The sequence below is a fragment of the Marmota monax genome, unplaced genomic scaffold (genome assembly GCF_021218885.2).
Source record: "Marmota monax isolate L192 unplaced genomic scaffold, Marmota_monax_Labrador192_F-V1.1 WCK01_AAM20220418_F8-fsc00116, whole genome shotgun sequence".
Taxonomy (NCBI): domain Eukaryota; kingdom Metazoa; phylum Chordata; class Mammalia; order Rodentia; family Sciuridae; genus Marmota; species Marmota monax.
This window is the reverse complement of record NW_026695220.1, coordinates 5,019,283-5,047,199: the sequence shown is the minus strand read 5'-3', so window position 1 is coordinate 5,047,199 and position 27,917 is coordinate 5,019,283. Positions and strand designations below refer to the sequence as shown.

General features: G+C 32.9%; 1 protein-coding gene across 1 annotated transcript in view; it reads left to right on the top strand.

Annotated features, from left to right (window-relative positions):
- Positions 1–27,917, top strand: part of Eys (eyes shut homolog) — a 1,592,434-nt gene that overhangs the window by 726,448 nt on the left and 838,069 nt on the right. The window contains 1 exon segment of the mRNA XM_046432606.1: positions 20,446–20,570. Coding sequence (XP_046288562.1) covers positions 20,446–20,570 — 125 coding nt within the window.

The window sequence follows — 27,917 nt, the reverse complement described above, 5'->3', positions numbered from 1 at the left end:
CTATAACTGAGTAGCATTTCTATTTTTTCTGAAATTTTGTTATTCTAAACTTCCTTTAATTGCATTGCAGAGTGGGAGACTAATTCATTTAATTAAGATGTGCAGATACAGTTATTTTGTCTATAAGTAATTTAAACACCTTTCTTAGTCTCTGAGCTACTAATCAGAGGGGAAAACTATCCAATACAGTTTAATATTTAGTCCAATTTAACAATATGAAGTGTCAATTCAGCTACTTCTCGAATTCTTTTGAATAAATATGGAAATCCTTGGTAATGTGAATCTTTCCTTGGTTCAGTGTTGGATAAACAATAATTTATTCCTAGATTATGTAAATATTGTGCTTGAAATAGCATATATCTTACAGTTATACAGTAAATGGTATAAGACTTCAAAAATAGAAAATAAGTAAAAAACTTTCATATCTTTATCAGCATCTTTTTGATGTTCCTTCCTTTCAACAGATTTTCTTCAGGAAGAAAATCTGTTAAAAATCTATCATAAAGAACACAGTAGTCCAACAGTTCAACAGGTGTTTTTAGCATTAATGGGCTTATGAGGAATAATGCAACAGTATTTGTAAAGGATTTTCTTATAAATATTTTAATAACAATTAATCCTTTTAACTGTAACTCTCAAATACTGTAAAACATTGACTATATTTTAGCAGAAACAGTAATATTTAAAATACACCTTTGTAATGTTTAAACAATAACAACTTGGTTTCTTTTTAAGGATATAAATGCATGAAAACAAGTTTTTAAGGAAGCATGGTGGCACATGCCTGGAATCCCAGCAGTTCAGGAGGCTGAGACAGGAGAATCCAGAGTTGAAAGCCAACCTCAATAAAAGCGAGGTGCTAAGCAACTAAGGAAGACCCTGTCTCTAAATAAAATACAAAATAGGGCTGGGGATGTGGCTCAGTGGTCGAGTGCTTCTGAATTCAATCCCTGGTACATGCCACCTCCAAAAAAAAGAAAACAAGTTTTTATCTTAGTCATCTCAACATTGTGACTTTTATATATGATAATATAAATAACAATAAGCACAACAATAATACTTTTTTATGTGTGTGATATTGGGGATAGAATCCAGAGTCTTGCACATGCCAGGTAAGTTCTGTACCTCTGAGCTACATTTCTAGCCCACAATAATAGTATGTTAGGACTACAAAGAGAAGTCAGGTGTGGTGGTGCATGCGTGTAATCCCTCTGGCTCAGGAGGCTGAGGAAGAAGGATCATAACATCAAAGCAAGCCTGAGCAACTTAGCAAGGCCCTGTCTCAAAATAAAATATTAAAAAGGGGGCCTAGAGATGTGACTCAGTGATTAAGTGCTCCTGGGGGAGGGGGGGGACACAGAGAGAGAGAGAGAGAGAGAGAGAGAGAAGCTTTAAAAAAACCACTGGCTCTAAATAAAAAATAAAAGCCCCACTTTTTCTTCTTTTTTTTTTTTTTTTTTTTGAGAGAGAGATCTCAGTATGTTGTCCAGGCTGATCTTGAACTATTGAACTCCTGGACTCAAGTGATCTTCCAAGAGCTAGACTCCACATCCAGCCATTAGGTCCTTATTTTTTGAAAGCATTCTAATAAATGAATTATTATTGAATTTGGTATATTAATTCATCCTACAAACAGACTTATGACTTTAGTTCTAATATAATCTTGAAATTATAGAAAGCAAAGTTTATGGATATTTATATATAGAAAACATATGTCATTTATCAAGGTTATATAGCCAGTAATTGTCAGAGATCTTATTAATCTCTACATTATCTTTATGTGAAGAACTTCAAAACCCTAAAAGCAAGATTACACACTCTTCATATCACAAACAACAATCTCTGTTCTTTTTAAATTAAAAAATGGTCTCATGGAAAACTCCTTATGGAGTCAATTTTAGTACTATTATTACATACAGAGCTGTTCCCAGGGAGGATTCAATATTGTAATTTGTATAAAATAGTTCTACTTTAAGTTGTTTAAGTACATTATTGCAATCTTAATGCCTCTGTTTTATTTGTTGATTCAAATGCACAACTATTCTAGTGTCGGTTTGTGATGTTTCATTGCTCAGATAATGATGTGTTCATTAAAAATCTCCTAATTGCTTAGTGTTCAGCCTGGGATTAAGCGGTAAAATAGGCATAAAACTTTCTATTACTTGGGTGGGAAAGAGTAGTGGCAAACAGTATTATTCCCCCAAAGAGATCCAGCTACTTTGTGAAGGCCAGTTAATGTAAAATAATAATGCTCTGATGAATGGAGTCCTAAGTGATAATTCTAGCTATTTACTCACCAGGTGTGATTAGGAATTTTAAAAAGCAATAATAAAGCTTTGCGTAGCAAAGAATTTCTAACAAGAGTTTATACAGCTGATATTCTGCAGACTGATATATTGATTTCTCCCATTCAGTAAATATGTACTGCTTTGATTCTGATCTATTTTGCAGAGGTAAATAAATTGTGCTAAATGTGAGAAAAGCATATGAAGCATGCCTAGCAATTGCAAAGGAGAACCCAGACTAATATGTTAACTATATTATCATACATATCATATCAATTAAGGTCAGCTGAAATCAGAAATTGGCCTGCAAAATGTATTTTTCCACACATATAGTTTCCCTGGTCCTCATCTTTTCATACCTTTATTTTAAATATCCAAAGTAATAGATAATATTCTATTACTTTGGATATTTGAAATGGTTAAGGATAAGTATAAATCTACTGAATATATTAGCTTTATAATAATTCTTCTGAATATACTTTCTGTGTCCAGATAGTATACATTCCTAAAAGGCACATTATACATAAAAATAGTATACATTCTCCCATACTCATCATGATCCTGACTCATAGAATTAAAGATTTTTCTGTCTTAATTTCTCTTATTCTCTTGGTTTTTCACTCTCTCCCCTCCATCCCAATTCTTTAAAATCTTAAAATGGCAAAATGCTGTTTTAAGACTCAGCCAGTTAGATTAAAAATAATCAAACTCAATCTAATTAGAACATATATAGAACTTTTATAGGTCATAAAACTGGGATGTTTCTTTTTTTTTAAAGAGAGAGGGAGAGAGAGAGAAAGAATTTTAATATTTATTTTTTAGTTATCAGCGGACACAACATCTTTGTATGTGGTGCTGAGGATCGAACCCGGGCGGCTCGCATGCCAGGCAAGCACGCTACCGCTTGAGCCACATCCCAGCCCCTGGGATGTTTCTTATGACACTAATTTCAAGTATAACTGGATCTATCTAGAAATTATTTTCCTATCTTTTTTATTATTTTCCTCTCTGTAACCTTTTATATATTGGTTTTATTGAAAGGTAGACTATACATATGGTGGAAAAATTGCTGTTGATAACTTCAATTATCATCTCAGGCTACAATCCAAAAGAAAAATTACATCTGTTGGAACCTCCAAAGCAATATTCATGTATCTAATAAAGGGAATATATGTATACACACATGTATGTATATGGAATAGAGGTTTCTGTAACTAAACTGCTTGTATCAATAACTTCCACCCCTGAAAAGTATGTGGTAGGACACCCCTGTTCACATCCCACACTGCTTCACTCCCAGCACCATCCCCCACCCCTGTTCAGGACTATATGGATTGATTTCCTCAGAGGAAAAGATGTTAAACATCCAAATAGCTTTGATCCTTTATAAGTAGGATTACCACATACACCCTGTTTGTTTGAAATAGTTCTAATCTATGCCTGAGATTGAGCTGGACTGATTAATAGTAGCATTTCCTCTAACTCTCCAAAATATATAGATTTAAATGTAAATTGTGAGTTTACAAATAAGAGCATATATATTCTCTCTGAAAAAGAAATCAGTGCATTTGGATCAACTAAGATAAGTTGAAATTTTTTTTCTTTAATTAAATCTCTTAGTGAAAGGTGCACATTTTTTCTTTCAATGTAAAGAGGATTTTAGAATTAAAATGATGATAAATGGGTAGGTTTTAGTGGTATGTTAGGTGGACAAATGTTAACTCTCAGTCAAGGCAGGAATCCTGAGGACTTAAGTAGTGAACAAAAATTTTCTTCACAGGCACCATTTCTTTTATTATTTCTCCAGGAAGAAGAAAACTACATACGACTAGATCATGTGGACAAAAAAATATGAACACTAGGGTACAGCGTGAAATGGGTTACAAAAAGTACATGTCCTATCACCACTCACAATTGAATGTTACAGGGGAATTAAAGAAAATATCAACTGTAAGCATAAAAAACTGTGTACCACTATGGAGAAATATAGAACATAATATATAATATTATTCAACCTCAGCTATCATAATTTAAATAATAATATCATATTTCTATTTAGAAATACCTATGAACATAAAAATCTTAACAAGATAAAAGTTAAATACAAATATATAATGAGTTATATTTCAAATAAAAATGGCATTATTTAAATTGCTTTTGACTTTAACAACAACAGTAAACTGAGGCACAAACAATAGGTATTTATTTTTTTTCCAAAGTAAGAAATCCAGACTCTGGGTCTATTTCAGCATCTTGTTGATACCATTGAGAAGGCAGGATCTGTCCATATTTGTATCCTACTCATGTCTGCATTTTTGTGTGTGTGTGTGAGCACATTGGAACAGATTCAAGTCTCAGATCCTCATACTATATTTTTAAAAAATATAAAAAGGAGGCTGATAGTGACATCAACTGTTCTTCTGTCAAAGTGAGTTCCACCCCTCACCACAATGTCTGTGTGTATGCATATGTGTGTGTGTGTGTGTGTGTGTATGTGATGCACCTCCAATGTTACACTGGTGTATGAAACCAATTTATTTGTCTTTCTCTTTGTACCACATAATCTGTTCATGTCCAGTAGCAAAACAATACGGATTTTAAACTGCTCTCTTGTGAAGATGTAGCTTTGAGTAATCTTCTCTACCTAGTAAGGCAGGCTTTCATTCCAACTCAATGTAGAGATCTCATGTTGTTAACTGGAGAGGGGTGCTCAAAGTCCTAAGCTTCTGGAATAGGGCCAGTCACCTTTCTGAGCTAAGTGACCCATAGATATTTATCTGAGATGAACCACTAAATGTGCTTAGGGATTACAAAGAGCAAAAAGAAAGAATAAGAAGCTGTTTTGTTTTCATCATGCAGTGATTATTTTCTATTATTAAGTAATTAATTAATAATTATTACTAATGACTATTATTCATTCACTATATTTTCATATGAATTCTTTTTAAAAAATATTTAATTGATTTTATTTTTTAAATTCATGACAGTGGAATGCATTACGATTCTTATTACACATATAGAGCACAATTTTTCATATCTCTGTTTGTATATAAAGTATTTCACACCAATTCATGTCTTCATACATGTACTTTGAATAATGATGTCTATCACATTCTATCATTACTGTTAACCCCTGCCCCTTCCCTTCCCCAGCCACCCCCTCTGCCCTGTCTAGAGTTCTTCTATTCCTCCCATGCTCCCCCTCCCTACGCCATTATGAGTCGGTCATCTTACATCAGAGAAAACATTCGGCATTTGATTTGGGGGATTGGCTAACTTCACTTAGCATTATTTTCTCCAATGCCATCCATTTACCTGTTTTTGCATGAATTCTAATCTTCCCATTAAGGACTTCTATTATGGTCTTCGATTTAAATGTCCTTTCAATTAAGGCAGATGGTGGTGTACTTGGGAGGTGGTGGAACCCTTAGAAAGTGGGGTCTGGTAGAAGTAAGTTAGGTCAATGGGACTTATTCTTAAGGGAATATTTAGACAGTGGCCTCTTCCTCTTTCTCTCCTTGCTTCTCAGTCATGAGATGTTCTGTCATGATATTCTGACGTGCCACAGCTCAAAAGTAACAGGGTCAAACCACCATAGAGGAAATGTCTGAAACTTTGAGCCTAAATAAACATTTATTCTTCCTTTATTTTGATTATCTCACCTAATTTTATTACTGCACTGGAAAGCTGACTAGCCTCCCATAAAATGCCTTTTCATTGAAAACGCTGAAGGGTTTTTAATTAATGGTATGTTCATTTTATAACTAAGCTTCTATTCTACTTTTATGATCTGTGTACTGACAATAGGGAGAGTATTTATATAATGCTAATAATTAAGCATAATGAAAAGCCATGAAATTGAATAAGAGACTTGTATTTACATATAATACTAGTACTTGAAAATGGAAATGCCTATAAAGGCTCTAAAAATGGTAATTTACATAATTTCCTAGGAACTTTAAAAAGTTTTTTGACATATTTTTTTTTAAAAAAATCTGCCTTTATTTAAAAACTTGTCATATCTTTGTTTTTCCTTCATATGACCATATTCCTAGAATTCTTCTTCCGGAGATAATAAAGGCAAAATGAGGCTGGCAGGGGGTGCAATTTATATAATGTTCATCCTTATAAAAAGATAATGTTAGGATAGACACACACAGAGGGAATAGCACATGAAAACACAGGGAGAAGGTGGCCGGCTGCAAGCCAAGAAGACTGGCCTTAGATAAACTAACCTGCAAATGCCTTTACCTTGGATATCCATCTTCTTGAATTTTGAGAAAACAACCAGTCTGTGGCTCTTCATTGTGGGGAGCACTAGAAAACTATTTGAAAGGAAAAGAAGAGAACAAAAAAGTAATGACTGAAACAACCAAGAAAAATAAGACATTATTGGGGCTACGGATGTGGCTCAAGCGGTAAGGCACTCGCCTGGCATGCGCTGGGTGCTGGGTTCGATCCTCAGCACCACATAAAAATAAAATAAAGATGTTGTGTCCACCGAAAACTGAAAAATAAACATTAAAAATTCTCTCTCTCTCTCTTTTAAAAAAACAAACAAAAAAACCCACAATAAACATGATATTATTAAAGACAAAATAAGTGGCTTGAAAATGATGATAATATGACATCATGAAAGCATTTGGTAGCAAACTAGGAAAACCTGCACCAGGTTCCTCATACCCTTTGAAGTCCTAGAGGAAAAGATGTATGTTCAGGAATCATCCCTTGAAATGCAGAGCATTTTATTATTTTAGACTGTGGTTTTAAACCTTCCATTATTAAATGTGATAGATGGTGTCAAGAAGGATTCTTTGACCTGGAGTAACAACACACTCCAAAACAAGCTAGTTGATCTGTTCTTTCTACAATCTTCCAAAGAATGAATATAGGCAAATGTTAAAAATTAAAAGAACATGAAAATTGGAGAGAACATACTTGAGCCAAGTAAGAATGTTATGCTGCTATGTGTGTGTGTCCAGGTGCATGGTATTTTATATATCTTAATAATTATAAAGGTGACATTTTTCATTGATTGATTTTAGTAAATACTTAATTTACTGATTTGTGTTAAGTTTTAAGCACAGATTATCTTCTCACTATTTTAGAGATGATATTTAGAGATAATAGTCACAGCTTTTTTAGGGGGGGTCACATATAGTTCTCTATAATGAAACTACCAAATTCTCTAAAATGTGTATTCCTGTTCCTGGCTCAGAAAGACCTGTGAGTTTTCCAAGTGAGTATATACAAAGTCCAAAACATTTTGTGTATGTTTAACACTGTTGTTTCAGAAATTAAAGGATTGATATTTAAAATATTAAGTAGCATAATGCCTGCAGTGCCATTCTTATTTTTTGAATTGACAGAATCCTACGCTTCTTATGGTTAAGTGGCAATCATTGTGTATATGTACCGTACTTTCTTTATCCATTCATCATTGATACACACTTTGGTTATTTCAATTTTCAGGCTATTGTGAATAGTGCTTCAATAAACATGGGATTTCAAAAGTCTCTTTGACATACTGATTTCATTTCCTCTGGAATAACAATTTTCTTATACAAAATAAGCCAGGCACAGAAAGAACACTACCATGTGATTTCACTCACATACAGAATCTAAAAAGTTCATCTCATAGAAGTGGAGAGTAGAATAGTAGTTACCAGAGGCTGAGAGAGCTGGAGAAAGATGGAGCTAGTGATAGGTTGATCAATGGGACTATTTTACAAATATGTAGAAGAAATAAGTTCTGGTGTTCCTTGCAAAATAGAGTGACTATAGGAAATGATAATGTACTGTACAATTCAAAAAAAGAAGAAATGTTTTTTAACCACAAAGGAATTATTGGTGTTTGAGGAGCTATATTTACCATAATTCAAACACTAAACAATGTATACGTGAATGGAAATAGCACAAGGTGTCTTGTAAATATGTGTAATTTCAATGAATCATTACAAAAAATTAAATATGAAGAACTTTTTTTCAGAATGCACTTTTACACATTTAAAAATTCTGAATTTACGTGAGCAGATTTGTCTAAGACATTAAATATGTCCTGAATATCTGAGAATGAGCACTGTGTTGGGTTAGCCTGATAGCTTGTCTGGAGTAGTTGGAATTTATTTTCAGTTCTTGGACCCCTGGGAGATCAGTCTATATGGAAACATTAGTGTGCCTTTTGAGTAACCAATTCTGAAATTCCAGACTATTTGGTGTGGGCTGTGGCCTTTCATCTTAAGACAATCTGGACCACCATGTTTCACAGGGCCCAGTGGCTCTCAGAGGCCATCTTTACCTCCATGATTCCATGTTGAAGAGAGATGTGCATGACTTTTACTTGTTTCTGCTAAAAATCACACTTCAGTTTCCCCTGCATATTTCTTCCTGCCTGTGGGGTGTGTTCTTTTAGGGAACCCAAAGGAAGGGGATTCTATCCCTCTGTGGTATCACTTCCACCCCAGTTCAGCTTCCCAGATGGCACCCAACACATCACTACCTTGAGGACTGTAATATTGGCTTCTCAGGATACCTGGCCCTGCATGGACTCTAAACAGCATATCCCATCCCCCTCTTGGCCCTCCTCAGCCTGCTACACATTTTACTCTGATGTGGTCCACCTTCTTGCTAAGGCCCAGTGACCACTAATTTGTTACAGTATGTCTTTGCTATTTCTGGCCAGAGCTCAGGCCCCACACTAAACAGTGAGCTTGAGCAATCAATCAGTGTGTACATGAGATGCTTAGTATAAAGTGACCACCCCACACATGGCAGGAACTCTCTCTTATTTTCTCTACATATGTCAAACTCAAATTATGTCATCTAAATTCAACTGGGCCTATTCTTAAATGTTTTGTAGATGTTTATGAATTCAACACTGAAGGTACTCCTCCAAAATCATATTCTTAGAAACTTGAAATCAAATAATTAAAATTGAGTAGATAAAACTGTTTTATAGGAAATTTCTCCTAAAATTATTTTAATATGTAAGCAAATATTTTCCTAATCACTTATGTTTGTAATATTGCATGGATTCTATTAGAAGTTATTCAGTAAAAAAAGAAAATATTTTATGGCATAGTTATTGCATAGCTATAATTACAGAGTTCATAACCTATTTCTCAGTAACCTCTATAAGTTAAATATGACTCTACTATATGAATCAGCTTTTATAATTGGAGCATGAATGGTTTTTCCTTTGCAAATTATCTCATAATAACAAATATATTTGATAAGAAAAATTGTAATCATGAAATGTTCAGTTTTGTAAGAAAAAGTGGCTATCAGAGTAAGTAAATCAGTATTTGAATACTATAATTGAAGTTATGGATAATCTTTTGAGAGATCCAAATCATCTGTATATAAATAATCCCAAAGGGATATCTTTGAGTCCATTTTATGGTCTAATTCATTAATTATGATCTGAGTAAGATATGAGGGGCCAGTCACTTCCATTCTTTCATGAAGAATTATAGAAGTCAGACTTCTTTTATATTGGAGTGTTCCTCACCATGTTGGGTATATTAGAGGCATGTTCGTTTAATAAAAACTAAAAGAATTTCTGATTTATTTTATTCTATGTTGAACTAATATATACATATATATGATGAGTTAGATCTTAAATATGTATATACCATTTGAAATTTAGCTTAAAACTAAACTCCAAAAAATAGTAATTATAAAGAAGTATCTAGAAATATGCATCTTATTTCTCTGCTATGTTTTCTAATAAGATGAAATAAAAATGCAATGTAATGGTACAGAGTTCTATATATCTAAAAATAGAAAATAAAGAAGTGTAATAATTTTCAAAATACCTATTATATTATTATGTATGAGAGATCTTTATTCCCCTAACTAACCACTATTTCATGACAATTTTTAAAATTCTGCTGTTATTATTGGGTAAAAATTAAAAATTATTGCTTTTAATATTAGTCTCAATGTAAATAAGACTTGTAATCAAATATTACATACCTGTTGAGGAACTGGGAATAAGTCCTAACTGACAGAAAAATGCAATGTAAATTCAGAGGAAATAAAGGTAAGAGTAAAATAAAAGATGCTTTCAAGTGCTCATAAATTGGATTAGAATACTTATGGTTCATTTCTGTTTTTCAGATTGCCATCAGATGAATGAAAGGATTAGCAAAAGATACTGTAGGTGACATATGCTTCACACTTTGTAAATGTTAAAAAATGTTTTTGGTTCAATTAGTTCATGTCTGATAGTAGAACTGTTGAAAATCTCAATAAGTTTCTTTATGTATTCTTTGACATATATAAAAAATGCAAATAACTCCTTGGTGGGTATCTTCTAAACAATTCAAGGACTAGAAAATGTGGACATTGTAAGTAAACAAAACTCTTAAAAGCTTTCATCAGAAACATCTTCTATATCAAAGATATAAAAGGTAAGGATTTGAACTGGCTCTTTCCATGAGGAACACCATTGTTTTCAACAAAATTTTGTAAAATTGTGCCTAATATATATATATATATATATATATATATATATATATATATATATTTTTTTTTTTTAATTTAGACTCAGGTCAGATAAAAAGCTCCAATTACTAGATAACTAGAATGTTATTGATCTCGCATTGTACTTTAATGGTTTTCAAAACTGCATAAATTACCCTGAAGAGTACATAGTGCATAGCTAGAAAAATTGAGCTACCATTAACTTCACAATATTTGTGTGCTGACTAGAATAGAGTAATATAATGTAAATTTATAAACTTTCTTAGTAATTGAGATTTTTTTTCCTTGAGAAGATCGTTGTGATGACAGAAGAGTAATATACAAAATGTGACACAAGTTATAATAGATTAAGATAAATTTCATTGTTCAGTTTGGTCCTGAGTATTGGTATCTGATCTCATAAAAATAACCCCTAGAATAGCAGTCAATTTTCTTATATACCAAATGTTTTAGTCTTAAAAGTGGAATTTAAAGAAATAAATCCCTTTAGAAAAAAAAACTCAATATAGTTTGGATTAAATTCAGTTCTTCAATTTTTCAGATGTTACTCAACACAGAAAGTACAGTGGGGCTCCATGTGTGGCCCGGGGAACATGCACTTCTGATATGTTTCTTCCCATCTCAGCTGTGTTATACAGTTCTCAAACATACCGACACTGCCCTACCTCAGCAGCCTCTATTTTTATGTCTCAGAGTTTTTTTGGAAACTCAGGAGTCTTCCAAGGTACACTCACAGAATAGCCACTTACAGATTAACCCAGAATCTGGGTATGTTAATGGCCTAGGGGCACCCCTTAAATAATAGGGAACAAGAGTTCTCCACAGGTCTTCAGTAGGTCCTCAATTTGCATAAGTTATCTACTGCTAGTAACAATTAGTCCCCCCAAATTCAGTGGCTTAATACAAGAAGCATTTATTCTTACTGTTTCTGTTGGTTGGCTTTTCTGGGTGATTCCAGCTCCAGGCTTTTTATGAGTTTGAAATTACAATGCCAATTGAGTGACAGTCATATGGAGCCTTATAAAGGGCCTGAAAGATCCTTTTCATAACTAGCTCATGCGGCTGTTAACCAGAGGTTGTGATTCTTTTTCAGAAGGGTCTTCCTGTGGTGTTACTTGAGTGTCTTCATAACATGGCAGTGAACTTGCCTAAGAGATCAAAGAAAGAAAGAGGAAGCCTGATGTCCCTCATATTATTTATTAGAAATGAGTTACCAAGATCAGTGCAGTGGTGCATGCCTGTAATTCCAGAAGCTCAGGAGGCTGAGGCAAGAGGATCAAAATTTCAAAGTCATTCTTAGCAACTTAGCAAGGCCCTAAGGGATTTTAAAAAAGAAAAAGATGGGGATGTAGTTCAGTGGTTAAGTGCCTGGTACCTAAAAAAAGGACAAAAAAAATAAAAGCCAAGTGAATCCTACACTAAATGACACAGGAAGTAGTCTTCACATTTTAAAAAAATACAATAGATGCAAAAATTACACAGTTGTCCTGAGTCCTAGTTCCCACAGTGGCACACTGCTAAATAATGCACACTTAATTCATTTTCCATTCTTTTCTATTTCATTCTTTCTACTCCTTCACTTCTGCTTATTTGGATTACCTCCTAAAAAAATTAAAAACTAAAATTAAATTTTAAAAAAACTGCATGAAGACTCTGTCTCAGTTTCTGCAGAGGGAGCATTCCAAACCAAAACAGTATACCACTGTAAAATTTAAATTGTTTCAGGATCAAAAGTTAAAGCAACATTTTTTTGGAAACTAGTATGAAATAGCATCTGTAATAAGAATTTTGAGTTTTATTCATTTCGAGCCACTGAGAAAGTCATGATGTCATTTCTTTTTTATCTAACTTATTTTATTTGTTCATATATAGTTTTAACAGGTGTGTATTAAAAGTGTATTAAACAATACTCTGATTTGTAGTCTTAAGAAACTTAGATTTATATTATAATAATTGCCTTATAAGAATATTATTCTCCTACTCTGAATGCATGATTAATAGTAATGACAGTAGAATTATTCAGGATTAAAGTTAAAATGTTAAATTAGAAATAGTAGTCTTTAAGAAATATAATTGAGGCAATACTGATAAAAGTACCTGTTTTACATATCAATTAGAATTACACTGTATGCAATTTATTGCAGGTTATAAAAATTGAATTATACATTTGAAAAGATGTGTAATATTTGGATTCCATTCTATCATAATTTCTGCAACAAATGCCTTCAAATCAATTTGCTTTCAAAATATCTATGTTTATTAAAATTTGGAGGATATAATAAGCTCTAGTGAATAGTGCATAAAATATTGAGAGGAGTAATAATCACCTTGATTGTTTGTTCAGCACTATATTGAACAACAACCAAGGCATCCTAATCAGGTCAATGACTGAGTATTTGTTGCTGTGTCTGTAACTTATCAACCTGGTGTTTGTGTGTTGTTTTCTCCAGAGATCTGGCAGTTTATAATATTGAAATATTTATAGAAACAATAAGAAAAGTTTAAAGTGAATGTAATAAATCCATGACTGGTCACATGAAGGATAAATATAAGTAAAAACCTATGGAATACCTTGACCTCAATAAGTTCATCATTTTAGTTTCAGTTTGATTCTTCAGTGTATCATCTATCACCAAGAAGAGATCAGGGATGTGTAACTGATGTGATTCTGCAATCTGTGTATGGGGTGAAGGTGGGAGTTCATAACCCACTTGAATCAAAGTGTGGAATATGATATGTCAAGAAATTTGTAATGTTTTGAACAACCCACAATAAAAAATTTAAAAAAAAAAGAAGAGATCAGGGAATGGTGATAAGAGGTCTGCAAAATGGTTACATATTGTTTTGTTTTGCCTGTGGATATTCCCTGGAATTGTAGCTATTTACATGAAAACAACCAAAAATTCCAAAAATTGCACATTTTTTTCTCAGACACAGACAAATAAAATTGAAACACAAGTTATATCTAGTGTATGTGGATTCATAATAGGAAGCTCCTCATTAATGATTAATTATTCTTAGATACCTATAAAGGAACCATCTAATATTCAGACAGGTATGTTTCATATTTAGTTATATTCTAATCAAATGCACATTATAGACATTAACTAATTATCTTGAAGATAAGTTGCACAGAATATCTCTGAGGATTTAAATACTGTATGAAGTGAGGTGTGTTGTATGTGTGTATATGTGTGTAACATTTGTTAATCATTCTAATTTTAGAATTATTGGCTTCAGTAAAATTCCTAATAATGAACAAACACTTAGCTTCTGAGCATTTAGAGTTCATGTTTTTAAAATTGAAGCTTGTCATGCGGTTTCTTCCTTGAAAATATTTAACTGTATCCTATTCAATTATATTACCAAAGCCAAGTAAATGACATTAGATATTGCAACTGTACACGTTAATCTAAGGTAAATATTTCAAAGGCAAAGAAGAATTAGTGATTGTATGGAAGTTGAGATAAGTACTATTTAAGTTGTTACTCAACTAAAGTAAACAAAAAAGAATTTCTGAATAGAATTGCTCATGTGGAATAGCATTTAAATTTCTAAAGTCTTATTATTCTTTCTCATCCAATCATATAATTCCAGACACTATTTTTCGTTTAGTATATTGTCTGAAATTTTCTTCATTGTAAGTCTCATAATTTAACTTGATAAATGAGCCAAGTGGGAATTTTGGTGTGGTGGAATCCACGGAGCTGTCCATGGAGGGCAAGATGAGTAGGAGTTATGAATTTTGATTTACCTTTAAGAAAGAGGGACGCATTAAGAAGGTAAAGGAAAAGAAATACCACAATGTTGGTTTAAATAAATGTGAAATTAAAGAGAATACCAAAGCAACAGTGTAAATAACAATAATATTGAATATACGGGAAGAATACAGGGAAGAGGTGGTGACTGACAGTCTTATAAGAAAGAATCCAAGACAGTGGGTCATGAAAATAACTACATATTTTTGCAAGTATTCAGAACAGGTGGCAAAATAGTATTTTCTCATTTGAAGAATCATTCTACAGTGGGTGCTGCCTCCTATAGTAACACTTTAAACTAATTTATTGGTATCAATAACCTAATGCAAGTGTGATATTGGGTCTCTCAGAAACTTATTAAATAGTTTTTATAAAACAAGTTTTCAATGTTTCATTGTTTAAATTGCTATGCTTCAGAATAAATTGGAGTTTTATGTCCTTCTTTCCAGTATTGCAGAGCGAGTCTTGTATTAAGAACACAGTGTGAACAATACAAAGTGTTCCTAGAACACTAAACATAAAACTACCATGTAGTCCAGTAACCCAGCTACTGGGTATAGATTAAAAGTAAATGAAATTGGTATATCAAGGATATATCTGTCCTCCCACATTTCTTTCAGCACTATGTACAACAGCCAAGTTATATAACAAACTTAAGTGTCAACTGACAGATGAATGAATAAAGAAAATAAATACATACGTACATACACAATGAAATATAAAAAATGAAACTTATTTGTGGCAACATGGATGATTCTAAAGGAAATAAACCAGCAATGACCTCACTCATATATGGAATCTAAAAACATTGATCCCACAAAAGCTGAAAGTAGAATAGTGTTCAGACTGGGGATATTATTTTTATATGTCAAATGTTCTATTAAAATTCTATTAAAAGTTAACAAATATGCATGGGATTAAACTGCATATGATATTAATATATATAGCTAAATTTTTCCATATGTTATGTCATGCTATAAATATTTTTGTGGAATGTAAGATTATAAACTTGTATGCACTTCTGTTTGTATAAGGATTTTCAAAATGTTTTCTCCATTCAAGCTAAGAATATAAACATCATATTAACTTACATGACAAAGTAAAATCTAACACGAAAATATTAAAAAGTAAATCTTAAGATCTTTGCAAATAATAAGATTGACTGTGTTTATGCCTAGATTGAGTAAGGGGAGTCTAGGCCAGGAAATCAGGATTGATCTAATATTCACAAATTATTCAGTGCAATACATTAGACTAGCTGTTGATTGAGATAAAAATATGATTAAATCAATCATTTGCATACCATATATTATTTGGTCAATATGACTATATCATCAGATCAACAGATGAATAAAAAACATATGATTATATTAATTGATGAAAAAAAAAAAACATTTGATAAATTCAATGCCCACTCATGATAAAAACTGTCAAAAACCTCGAAAAAAAAAGGAGCCACCATAATCCATTAAAGCTACATATAAAAATACAACTGATAATGCTTAATTATTAAAAACTAAACTCTTTCTCCATAAGATTAGGAACAAGACAAGGATCTTCTCTTTCCCTAATGCTATTAAACATGTTACTAGAAGCCCCACTTAATAAGACAAGAAAAAGAAATAAAAGGTACAGAGATTGAGTTATCTTTATTCACACATGTAATAATTGTCTCGGTAGAATACCTCAGGAAATCTATTATTTGATAAATCTACTATTTGGTTTAACAAACTACAAAGCTTGTGTAGCAAGCTTTCAGGATATGAAATCAATATATAAGTGAATAGCTTTCCAACAAAGAACATTGGAATACTGATATGAAAAAAAGCAAAGAAAAAATTCCATTTAAAATAGCAGTCTTCCAAAAGTTAAACACTTAGATATAAATATTATAAAACATGTATAATAACTACTCTTGGAAAATTACAAAATACTGATGAGAAAAATCTAAGATCTTAGTCAGTAGAGACATATTCCTTGTTTATGATATGGAAGACTCAATAATGTTAAGATGTCATTTCTTCCCAACTTGATTTATAGGTTCAATGCAATCCCACTCAAAGTTCTATAGATATCCACTACACACACACATTAAAATTATTTACTTTCCATTCTAAAAATGTATAGCAAACACATAACACCACTATAACCATGAGAATATCAAATAAGCCTAAAATGTAGAGCAGTGTAGAGGAATGAAAGTCAAGGAATTATGAGAAGCTTAGAGTTTAGAGAAGTCAAAGGAGACATGGCAACGGATTGCACTGTATTCTAATAGGATACTGGAATGGAAAAACTAAACAAAACATCATTAGAACCAGTTATGATGATGTATGACTATAATCCCAACCATTTGGGTTGCTGTGGCAGCAGGACCTCAAGTTGGAGGTAAGCTTCAGAAACTTAGAATTCTTTCCTCAAAAAAAAAAAAAAAAAAGCTAGGGATACAGTGATGGAAGTCAATGGTTAAGCACCCCTGGGTTCAATCCTCAGTACAAAACAAAAAGGATATTAGATTAAAAAAAAACTAAGCAAAATCACAGTCATATATTGAACTTAGTTAATAATAACATAGCAACATTATTAGATTATTATATAATATTAATATTTTATTATATCACATGTAACAAATACCATTTAATTATTTGTGGCAAGTATACAATATTAATGTAAGATGATAGTGATAAGAGAAATTGAGTATGCAATACATGGGACTTTCATATTTCCATTGAAAATTTTCTGTAAATCTAGAATTATTCCAAAATAAAAAGTGTATTCAATGAGTTTTAACACGACTTCCTTAAAAATCACTATAAAGTATGTAGTCTTTCCCTTAGCAGTGGAAATTAAAAGTGATAATAACACTGATGATAGATTAAGAATGTGAACCAATGGGTATTTAATATAATGCTGGCAAGTATCTAAATTGAAAATGTATTTAGATAACTTTATGATATTAAAGGTACAGCACACACACACACACACATACACAAATTATTAAAAAAAATGAGTCATGAATTTGCCTCAGAAAGGCAAATCTCATTAATTCAATTTTACTATAAAGAGAAGGAGGTTCACCATTACAGTGGCAATTCAGTGTTTAAGATTTCATCTCTTTTTTGCACAATAAGCTCATAAATTCATACAGAGTTAAAATTAGTCTTATGATTTATTCTCAGGAAAGAGTCACATTCAGAATGGGTCTAGGAGAGTAGGGTCACTAATTGATTCTTTAATAATTACCTAGATTTGACAGGGTAGGACCAGTTGCATTGGAACATAGTACTGAATTTTTACATCACCCAAGCAAGTATTCTGCGATTATCCATCAAAATCAAAGAATTGCTTGATTTCACACATGATGACTACAGTATGTGGAAAAAACTTATACTTCCTGGTTTTAAAGTTTGCATTTGTAATTTAGTAGTCTTGTAAACTTTGTAAAGTTATTTATTGTAAATAAATTTTCAGTAAATATTATCTATACTAAAAACTATGATCCAATAATATATAATAATCAAACCCCTATTTATTAATTTATATAATAAGCACCACAAGCACCATTAAGACCGGTCTTGCACTATTTTTCATTTATTCAGTTCTATTTGCAGTTTCTGGGTTGATTCACACTATTCTTAATCTCACTTTTTCATATTCTCTTAGCCATCCTGGAATGCATCTCTCTAAATTCAGATTATAGTATACATCATATCAATACAATTGCTATTTGTCCATTTTTCTAACTAGGCTGGATGTGTTTCTTGAAAACAGACACTCAGCTTTACTTTTCTGTGTATCCCAAGCATTCATAACAGATCTGTCATGGCATAGGTACTATGTAAATGTGTGAATATTGCTTATTAACACTGTATTTTAGTCAGTGTTTCTGGATCCTCTAACAGGTCTAGGACTGTGATTTGACAACTGGCATTTTTGTGATTTATATAAATTATTCTTTAAAGACAGCAATATGATAGCATTAATGTCATTTCATATATTGATTTCCTAGGGATGACATAGGTAATTACCACAAACTTGATACCTTAAAGCAGTAGAAACATATATGCTCTATGAATGATATTCTGACTGGGGAGAGATAGCATCTCAATGCAGTTTTGATTTGCATTTTCCTGATGGATGAAGATGTTGAACACTTGTACTTTGTTTGGTTATTAGTTTGTTTCTGTTGCTGGGGATTCAACCTAGGATTGCTCTACCATTGAACTGCATCCCTAACTTTATTATTTTATTTTTATTGTTTTAAATTTTTGTAGATGTTGATGGATCTCTTTATTTTAGCCATATATTTATATGTGGTGCTGAGAATCAAACCCAGTGCCTCACACATGCTAGGCAATTGTTTTACCACTGAGTCACAACCCCAGCCCGTTTATTTTTATTTTACTTTGGAGACAGGATCTTGTTAAGTTGCTGAGGCTGACCTTGAACTTATACCCTCTTCCCTCAGCTTCCTAAGTAGTTGGGATCCCAGGGCTTTACCACCTTGCCAGGCTGTACTTCTTTAGAAAAATGTCTGCTCGATTCTTTTGCCTATTGATTTTTTTTCTTTTATGTTTTTGTCTTGTTAATTGTTTTATTTTTTTAATACATATTCTGGATATTAATGGTCTTTCAGAAGAGTAGCTGGAAAAGATCTCCGTTCTTTGGGCTTTCTCCTTACTCGGTTGGTTCCTTTGTTTGGCAGAATCTTCTCAGTTTGATGCAGCCCCATTTGTTGGTTTTTGCTATTATTTACTGATCTTTTGGAGTCCCATTCAGGAAGGTGTTGCCTATGCCTGTGTCTTGACTTGTTTTCATTGTGTTTTTTTCATCTTATATTTTCAAAGTTTTGGGTCTGACATTTAGGCATAATGAGGGAAAACATGTTATATTTGTCTTTCTGTGTGCCCGGCTTATTTTGCTTAACATATGGATATCCAGTTCCACCCATTTTCCTGCAAATGGCATGATTTTATTTTTCTTTATGACTGAATAATACTTCATTGTATGTATTACCACACTTTTTCTATCCGTCCATCTGTTGATAGGTACCTAGACTAATTCCATAACTTGGTTATTGTGAATTATGCCATAATAAACATAGGTATTCAGGTATCTCTATACTACAATAACTTTAATTCCTTTGGATATACACCAGTTATGATATAGGTAGATCATATGTGGTATACTATTTTGAGTCTTTTGAGGAATCTCCATCCTGACTTCCATAGTATAATTTATATTACCACCAATAATGTGTAAGGTTTCCTCTTCACCCGCATCTTAGCCACCATTCGTTGTAAAAAATTCAGAACAATGACGAGAGAAATGAAGAAGATACTGGAAGATGGAAAAACCTCCCATATTCATTGATTAACAGAATTATTATTATTAAAATGTCATATTACTGAAAGCTTGGTAGAAAGAAATCAAACTGGGTTACTCACCATTGTGAAAATTGAAATACAGATTCAAAGTGTAGGAAAGGCTATACTTCCTCTGAAGGTTCTAGGAGAAATTCTTCTATCACCTAGACAGTCTATGTGTTCCTTGACTTGGGGCTACATACCTCTACTCTGCCTCCATCTGTACATGGCCTCCTCCCTTGTGTTTCTCTGTATCTCTTCTTCTAAGGACTCACCATTGGATTTAAAGCCCACTGAATTAATACAGGATGATCTCATCTCAAGATGCTTAATTACCTCTGCAAAGATCCTTCTTCCAAATAGCATCATGTTCAGAGTTACTAGGGTCATAGTACTTGGACCTGTTTTGGGGGGTTCAAAATTCTATGCATCATACTATGGTGACACAGATCACTATTTACATATTTGAATGACAGAATTGCAGGAGATATTGCTCATATACTATATATAAATATATAAATTTTTCTTCTTTTCACTGTTCTTCCTTAGATGCCTTCCTGGATTTTCTGGTCAATTTTGTGAAGATAATATAAATGAATGTACTTCATCACCATGTCTACATGAGGCAATCTGTGAAGATCTTATCAATGGATACATTTGCAAATGTCAACAAGGTAATTATTAAAAATATTAAGTATAAAATGAATGAATATTTAATATGTATGTTAGTATACAGATGTATATGTGTACATAGTACAATTTTAACAGTAGACTCCATCAATAGTTTTACTGACTACCAATCAGGTTCTAAGCAATCCCTGTGCTTAAAAAATGTGAAATGAATGTTCTGACACTGGAAAGCAATCACTTAGGCTGTCAGAAGGAATGGATTTTTTGAATTTATATAAGCTTCAGATTCTTGATCTTTATATCAAATATTTCCTGCACAGAGCAAGTCATTTATAAATGTTAGTGCTTATTGATATTGACAACATTATTTCTTTCATAATTTTCAGCACAGAAATGGACAAACTCAATAAGCTGCTTTTATGCAAGGAATAATTGCTGCTATGATCTGAAATATTTGCATTCCTCTAAAATTCATATGGTAAAACATAATCACCAATATGATACTATTAACCAGTTGTGTTTGCGGGAGGTGGTTAGGTAAAGAGAGTAGATCTCTCAGGAATGGAATTAGTGGTCTCGTAAAAGAGTCCCCAGAGAGCTGGCAATCTCTCTCCACTATTCTAGGGCACAGGCAGAAAGCATGGCCTAAGAATCATGAAGCAGGCTCCCCGGTCATTGAATCATCCAGCAATTTGATCTTGGAAACTGCCTAGCCCCTAAAACAGAAAAATCATTGTCTTTAGTTTATAAGCCATCTAGTCTATGGCATTTTGTTAAAGCATCCATAGTCTCTTTAACTATATAATGACATAAACATTTATCATTTTTCCCTCTTCCTTTTTTTTTCTTTAAACGTTCGTGTTTGTTGCTCTTTTCCTATTCTTCTGTCACTCATCTTCAACATTTAGGTACATCCACCCAGAAGTAATGTTGAATGACTGAATTTCCCTTAGCAACAAGTATTATATGTGGTGTATATTTTTGGATATATAAAAATATCACTATTTTTTTATATTCTATCGAAGACTTCAGAATACCCCATGGGTCTGAGTTTAATATTGAGTCTACTGAGAGAAAAACATGCAGGTAGTCATGTGGGAATTAGTGCTTATAAGATTTATGTGAAGCTGTAGGAAATAGTGAGTATGTGTCAATGAATATCACCTGCATGAATTTTCCAAGTTTAGAAATCACTGAGAGCCCAGATCTGTTTACTTTCCTACTCATTTCTGACTTATTACTGGTACCAGATTTTATCTGGTTACATAACACATCTAGAAATAAGTGCACATGGAATTTTGAAGTTGCCTCCTATACATAAAACTTTAACTTTTGAAATAAAAGAAGGAAACATTAAATTTTCTGATACAAAGGATAAATGCCATTTCCATAGTTTGATCTCTTTTAAGCAGAACTATATTTATCATAGTCTTAACATTTAAATCCCTATGACAGTTAACATAAGCAATGGAAATAATTCTCCAAAAGAAGTTGAGTGCAACCTCTACATAAATTGTAGTTTTTAACCCATCAATACATATAATTGATACTTTCATATTTTTCCATGTTCTTAAAGTTATTACCACTTCTAGATTAGTTTTGATGCTGTAAGTTAAAATCGTACTTCTTCTGGATTTACTTAGAAGCATGAAGCCATTTTGAAATTGCTGCAGCCTTCAAATGAAGCTTAAGCATTCCTCCTAGTTCCATAGTAGAAAGTAGAAGACCTAAAATGAGACCCTCCAGTATTATTAGGTGTTAAAAGTTGCTGATCTTTTTGAATTAAGGCAGATATTCACTACCTTTTGCAGGAGCAAAAACAAATGAAACAAACTCTTGGAAAGTGTTGTGCATCCTCCTGCAGACCACTGTCCCTGCTTCAAGTGGATGTCAGCAGCCATGGCTCTTAAACATGCCAACTCACCCTCTCTCCCAAGTTATTTGAGAAACAATCTTTATCCTATTGATCACCTTACATCTTATCTATCTTTGTTTTCTCTGTCATAGTTGACTATATTATCAGGGTATATTTATTCCTATAACACAATGTACTCTCTGGTTACCTATCTATGTTTTTGACAAATACATAAAGTTGCATAAAAACAACCACAGTCAGTCAGTCAGTTACCACCATTTTCCCCAAGTACACTCTTGTTCCCCTTTGAAATCAAATTTTTCCTCACTCCCAACAGAAAATGTTTTTGACAGAATTATAACATTTTCTTCAATATCTTTTAATTATAACATTTTATTTCCTTACAAATTCTGTCATTGAGCACTTTTTTCCTTATATTTTGAATTTCAGACTTTGGGAGTCAAATTTGGGAAGACTTTGACATAGAAGTGCTTATAAAATAATAATTATGATAGCAATAACAGTATTGGTACACAGCATGCTGTTCTTTTTATTATTATTATTATTTTATTTTTTAGTTTTTGGCGGACACAACATCTTTGTTTGTATGTGGTGCTGAGGATCGAACCTGGGCTGCATGCATGCCAGGCGAGCGCACTACCACTTGAGCCACATCCCCAGCCCCAACATGATATTCTTTATGCAATAACTCCTCTGGTTTTTATAACAACCTTGAGAAGAATGTATCTCATTTTACCGTCTCATTTAATCAAAGAGAAAGCAGTCCCAGAGCCACTCAGTAATTTCTCAGAACATGTTAGTGGCAGAGCTAGATTCATAATCAGGAAGCCTAGCCTAGCATTTATATACTTCTCATCTCTCCCAAAAAATGTTATGTTGCTGAATAACAACTCCCCATAAAGTCTCAGTTATGCGAGACGAATAAATTCTAGAAATCTGCTGTACAGCAACCATGTGTATAGTTAACAGCAACATATTGTACAGTTAAAAATTTGCTACAAGAATCAGTCTCATGTTTAGTGCTTTTCCTACAATTAAGAGTTCTAAATGACAACCATTTAAAAGGGAGTCTTCTCCAATAAGATCCAACAGTGTGTTATGGTTTAGTCTGGATTCTAATAACTGTGAGAATTCTTCAAAAAGGTCTCACACCCAGATATGTCAGATTCTCTTTTTAAAAGCTTTTATAATCAAAATCTTTCCACTGCTCTGTCAGAGAATCTGTATTTTCACAGATGTCATACAAAGACACAAAGTCTAATTCACTTGGTTGATGCTTATCTGCTTTTCCTTGTCATCCACGGAAAACACTAACCTTAAATAATATTCATAACTCTTTTTAGAGTCTTATCTTTTTCATGCCATTTTGCTAATCTTACATAGTGAGATGGAAGTCTACTTTGGCTAGGCATTCTTAGGTCTTTAAGTTATGCACCATAAATCATTGCTATTTTCTATTTCTGTCAGTTGTGGAAATATTCCTTAACTTTACGTCATGTTGCCAATTGCCAAAATTTATACATATTCATCAAACATCTCTCTCTTCTTTCATGGCAATAACCTTGAATGGTTCGTTTATTGTGCCCTAAGATTTATAATTTTATCTTTCTTCTCTCTTCCCTCTTTTAATCTAAACAGCTGTATGACTCCTGCAGTCCTGAAACATTCTGAACAGATCAAACTTTGAAAAAATAAATACTTGTTTTCTTAACAGATGTGTCTGTAGAACACACTAAAATTTAAATTGGATCTAAGTAGACTAAAAGGCATTCTAAATGTTATTTAGTTTTGTATTAACACATCCTAGTAGAAAAGTTGTACAATAATGGGTCCTCTGGGAGTTATAGCACAGACTGAAAACAAAAAAAAGGAAATTATTTATGATGTTAGCCAGTGTTGCAAAGTCACTGACAGAGCCATGTTTGTACCAGTCCTGTATCTCTAAGTAGGCAAACTATTTGCTTATGTCCCTTCCTCCCAGCCAGTAGGTACAATGTATGACAAGTGGATTACAGGTTGGATTTCAGACATCACTCTTCCTCTTTACATGAAATTTTCATGAAAAGACAACCTGAATAGCGCTTATGACAGTCCTGAATATACAATTCATCTTGTATGTATATAATGAACTGAATGGTTTATGAACTCATTTGTACTAAAGTATCAATACAGGGATTCAAGTTGCATTGACATAAGTTGTGTTTTAGACTAAATGGTCCCATTGACATTGTTACGTAACAATGCTTAACTTACACTCCTAAGTGCAGCCAGAGCCATCTCACTGTGAGCAATAAGAAAGTGATGAGGAACAGACTCTGTGCTGCAAATGTGATTGCTGCACCCATTGTTGTTCTGAATCCCTGGAGCAGTCATTGGGCCCAAATAATTATACCCAGGAGGGTGTAATGATGTCTGTAGTGATGATGTAGACGGCAGAAACACAGCATGCCTTTAAAGCAGCATTATTCTTTTTGCAGCAGAAATGCTGCCTCGTCCGAATGGCAAGGAAACAGAAACATAGATCATGTCTGTTACCAGTGCTCACAATTACAAAGTTAGGAATGGGAATTCTGTGTTTAGAACAGAAGTCATACAGAACAATTTATCTTTTTAATCAAGGCCCATAAAAAGTGAAATAATCGTTGACATAAAGAAGAGTTTATAAGATTATATTTTCATGATGACTTAAATATAAAAATCAATTCTTCATATTCTAAAATTAACTTAAATATAAAAATCAATTCTTCATATTCTAAAATTATACTAAAAAGTAATTTTAATTTATGCTATCCAATTACTAGATAATATAATAACCAGTAAGAATTATTGTAGGTTTATCACTTGGCACTGAGAAGACGGCTGGAATTAAAAGAAAATATAAAATTATTTGAAAGAGTGACTTTTAATTTCATTAACAAACTCAATCTAATATAACTGCTCTGGGATAACATAGAATGAAAGTATGTTTCCAGTTATTTATATAGATGTATTTAAAGTTTTTTTAATTCATAAACTTAAGTATCACTATAATATTTATCATAATGTTCAATCTAAAGTCATGTTTATTTTTTACTTGAATTATTTGTCATTGTTCTAACAGGATTTATTTATTTTCTAATTTGTGTCAGATATTAGATTAATAATGTTAGTTTGTAGTCATCATGATTTGACCACTTTTTTTGGATTGCTGATGAAATATTTTATTTCTTGTTTTTAATTACCAAAATATTTTTTAATACTTGGTTGCCCTATTACGGTGACCATCAAACTTATATGAGGTTTAATGGACAATGTGTTTCTTCAGCTCTGCTTCACAGGACAATTTTAAATCTTGCCCAATGGATATCCATTGGTCTGATTTATATTCTCTTATTCTCTTTCTATTTCTCACCATCATGTCACTTCATGGCAGTATAAGCACCTGTCTTTTTTAGTTATTTCTTTATTTTTGATGAGTATGACAGGTTTTCAGCATCCATCCTGTCTATTGTGGTTTCCTGTACTGCAGTGGCAAGCAAGTTAAAAGCTACAATTTCTAGATGCTCATGAAGCTGAGGTCATGAATATAATTGAGTCTCACTAATAATAAATATATCTGGATTCTGAAGGCTCCTGTGGTTTCTGGTGGTAAAGAAGGTCATGTAGATATGTGGTTTTCTGCAGAAGATCTCACTGTGGGTCACTGGCTTTATGTATATTAAAATGTAGCACAAGTACAAGTGGCAGCCAGACCAGGCAGTTGGTGTTCTGTCATGAGCTCCAGGGCAGGCAGGGCAGCTGGGGTACTGTAGTGGACACTTCCCAGCATCACGGCTCACCTGGATTATACAGTGAGTTCTCCAACTCAACATTACTATTTGTCACCCCATCATTCTAGCTGAGGGGCAAAGTCCTCCCAGAAAGTCCTATCTGTCCTTGGAGTTGTTAGGGTCGGGCAAACGTCGGAGGAAAGGACCACCAAGAGACTGTCTCATGCAAAAGCAAAGGGGTTTATTGGACCAGCATGCTGGGGCTCAGAGTTCTCCTGAGAGAAGCTGGAGCCCTGAGCACAGCTTAAGCAGAGTTTTTATGCAGTGTTTAAACAGGGAAGTTCATATGGCAGTTAGGGTGCGAGGGTGGGATTGTTACAAAATAACCATTACAGAATAATCATGCGTTTTGTCAGGGGGTGTTGGGTCAGGGTACATTTTGACATAAGTGACTGTTTTTAACATAAGTTTCGGGTTCCAGGAAAACAGAACTTAAACTTACAGAAAAGCAAAGCTTAAACTTAACAGGAGAGCAAAACTTAAATTTAACCTTTACAGAGTTACTTCTTAGCCCTTTCTTGTAATTATTTTGTAAGCACCTAATCTCATTAGAAGGCTTTCTTTGTTTAAATACGTAAAGTGAATTATACTTCTTGTGTTGCACCCTGATTTATTTATCTTCTAGTCTTGTCCTAGGAAGAATAGGAGTCTAAATTTAGTCAGAGAGAGTCTACAAACACAGGGGGCCTAATCATTATTAGGCCTCTCAGCCTACTCCTCTAGTTACTCTCCCTATAGCTCACCCCAGCATTTGTTTTAGAGAAATTAAGTTGAAGTGTTCTCCTCTATTGAAATAAAGGAGAGTATCTAAGAATATCAAATATTTTTGATTAAAATATTTATTGTCTATTTAATTGGTCCAGTACATTTATTTATTTATTTTAGTTGTAGATGGACACAGTATCTTTATTTTTATTAGTTTATTTATTTATTTTTAAGGGGTGCTGAGGATCGGACCTAAGGCTATAAGCTTGTTAGTGCTCTATCACTGAGCTACAACTCCAGCTCCATCTTTTTACTGTCCTCATAATTTAATTCTAGCTTCCTCTATATGCCTCTAAGACCATATTTCTTTCCCTTCAACCTGAAGTAACTATTCTAAATTTTATATTCAAAATTCCATTCATATTTCTTAGGTGTTCCTAAGTAATGTTACTAAGTTTTCCATGTATGTATTGTATTGTATTGTATTTGTATGTGTTCAACATTTATAAAATCCATTTTTAGGATGCAAGTATTTTTAATGAATAGGCGTTATGCTCAACTAAGTTTGAGAGATTCAAAGATGTGAATAATGTGAATGACTGGTCATAACAACTTTTTACAGTAGTTGCAAAGTTTTTTTCTTTTTCTTTTTTTCTTTCTTTCTTTTTTTTTTTTTTCCTGTATCGTCTTTTGTAACTTCCAGAGTGGAGATCCCTATGGAATCATCTAAGCACATAAAAGAGCATTGCAAAGTGGAAAGAATCTTAGACAAAGATTTGATACAATTAGCCTTCTAGCAGATATATCTAAGTTTGATCTGGACATTACTAAGTACTTAAAAGTGGTCCTCATTTCATTTTATAAAGTAGCATTACATTAAATATTTTCTGATTTCTCTAGAATATTATATTTAATTTTCTCCTATAATTTTTCAGGAAGAACAATAAGGTTATGTTCTTAAGTAGGAACAACAGTAATATTTCACATTTCTCAGTAGCTGC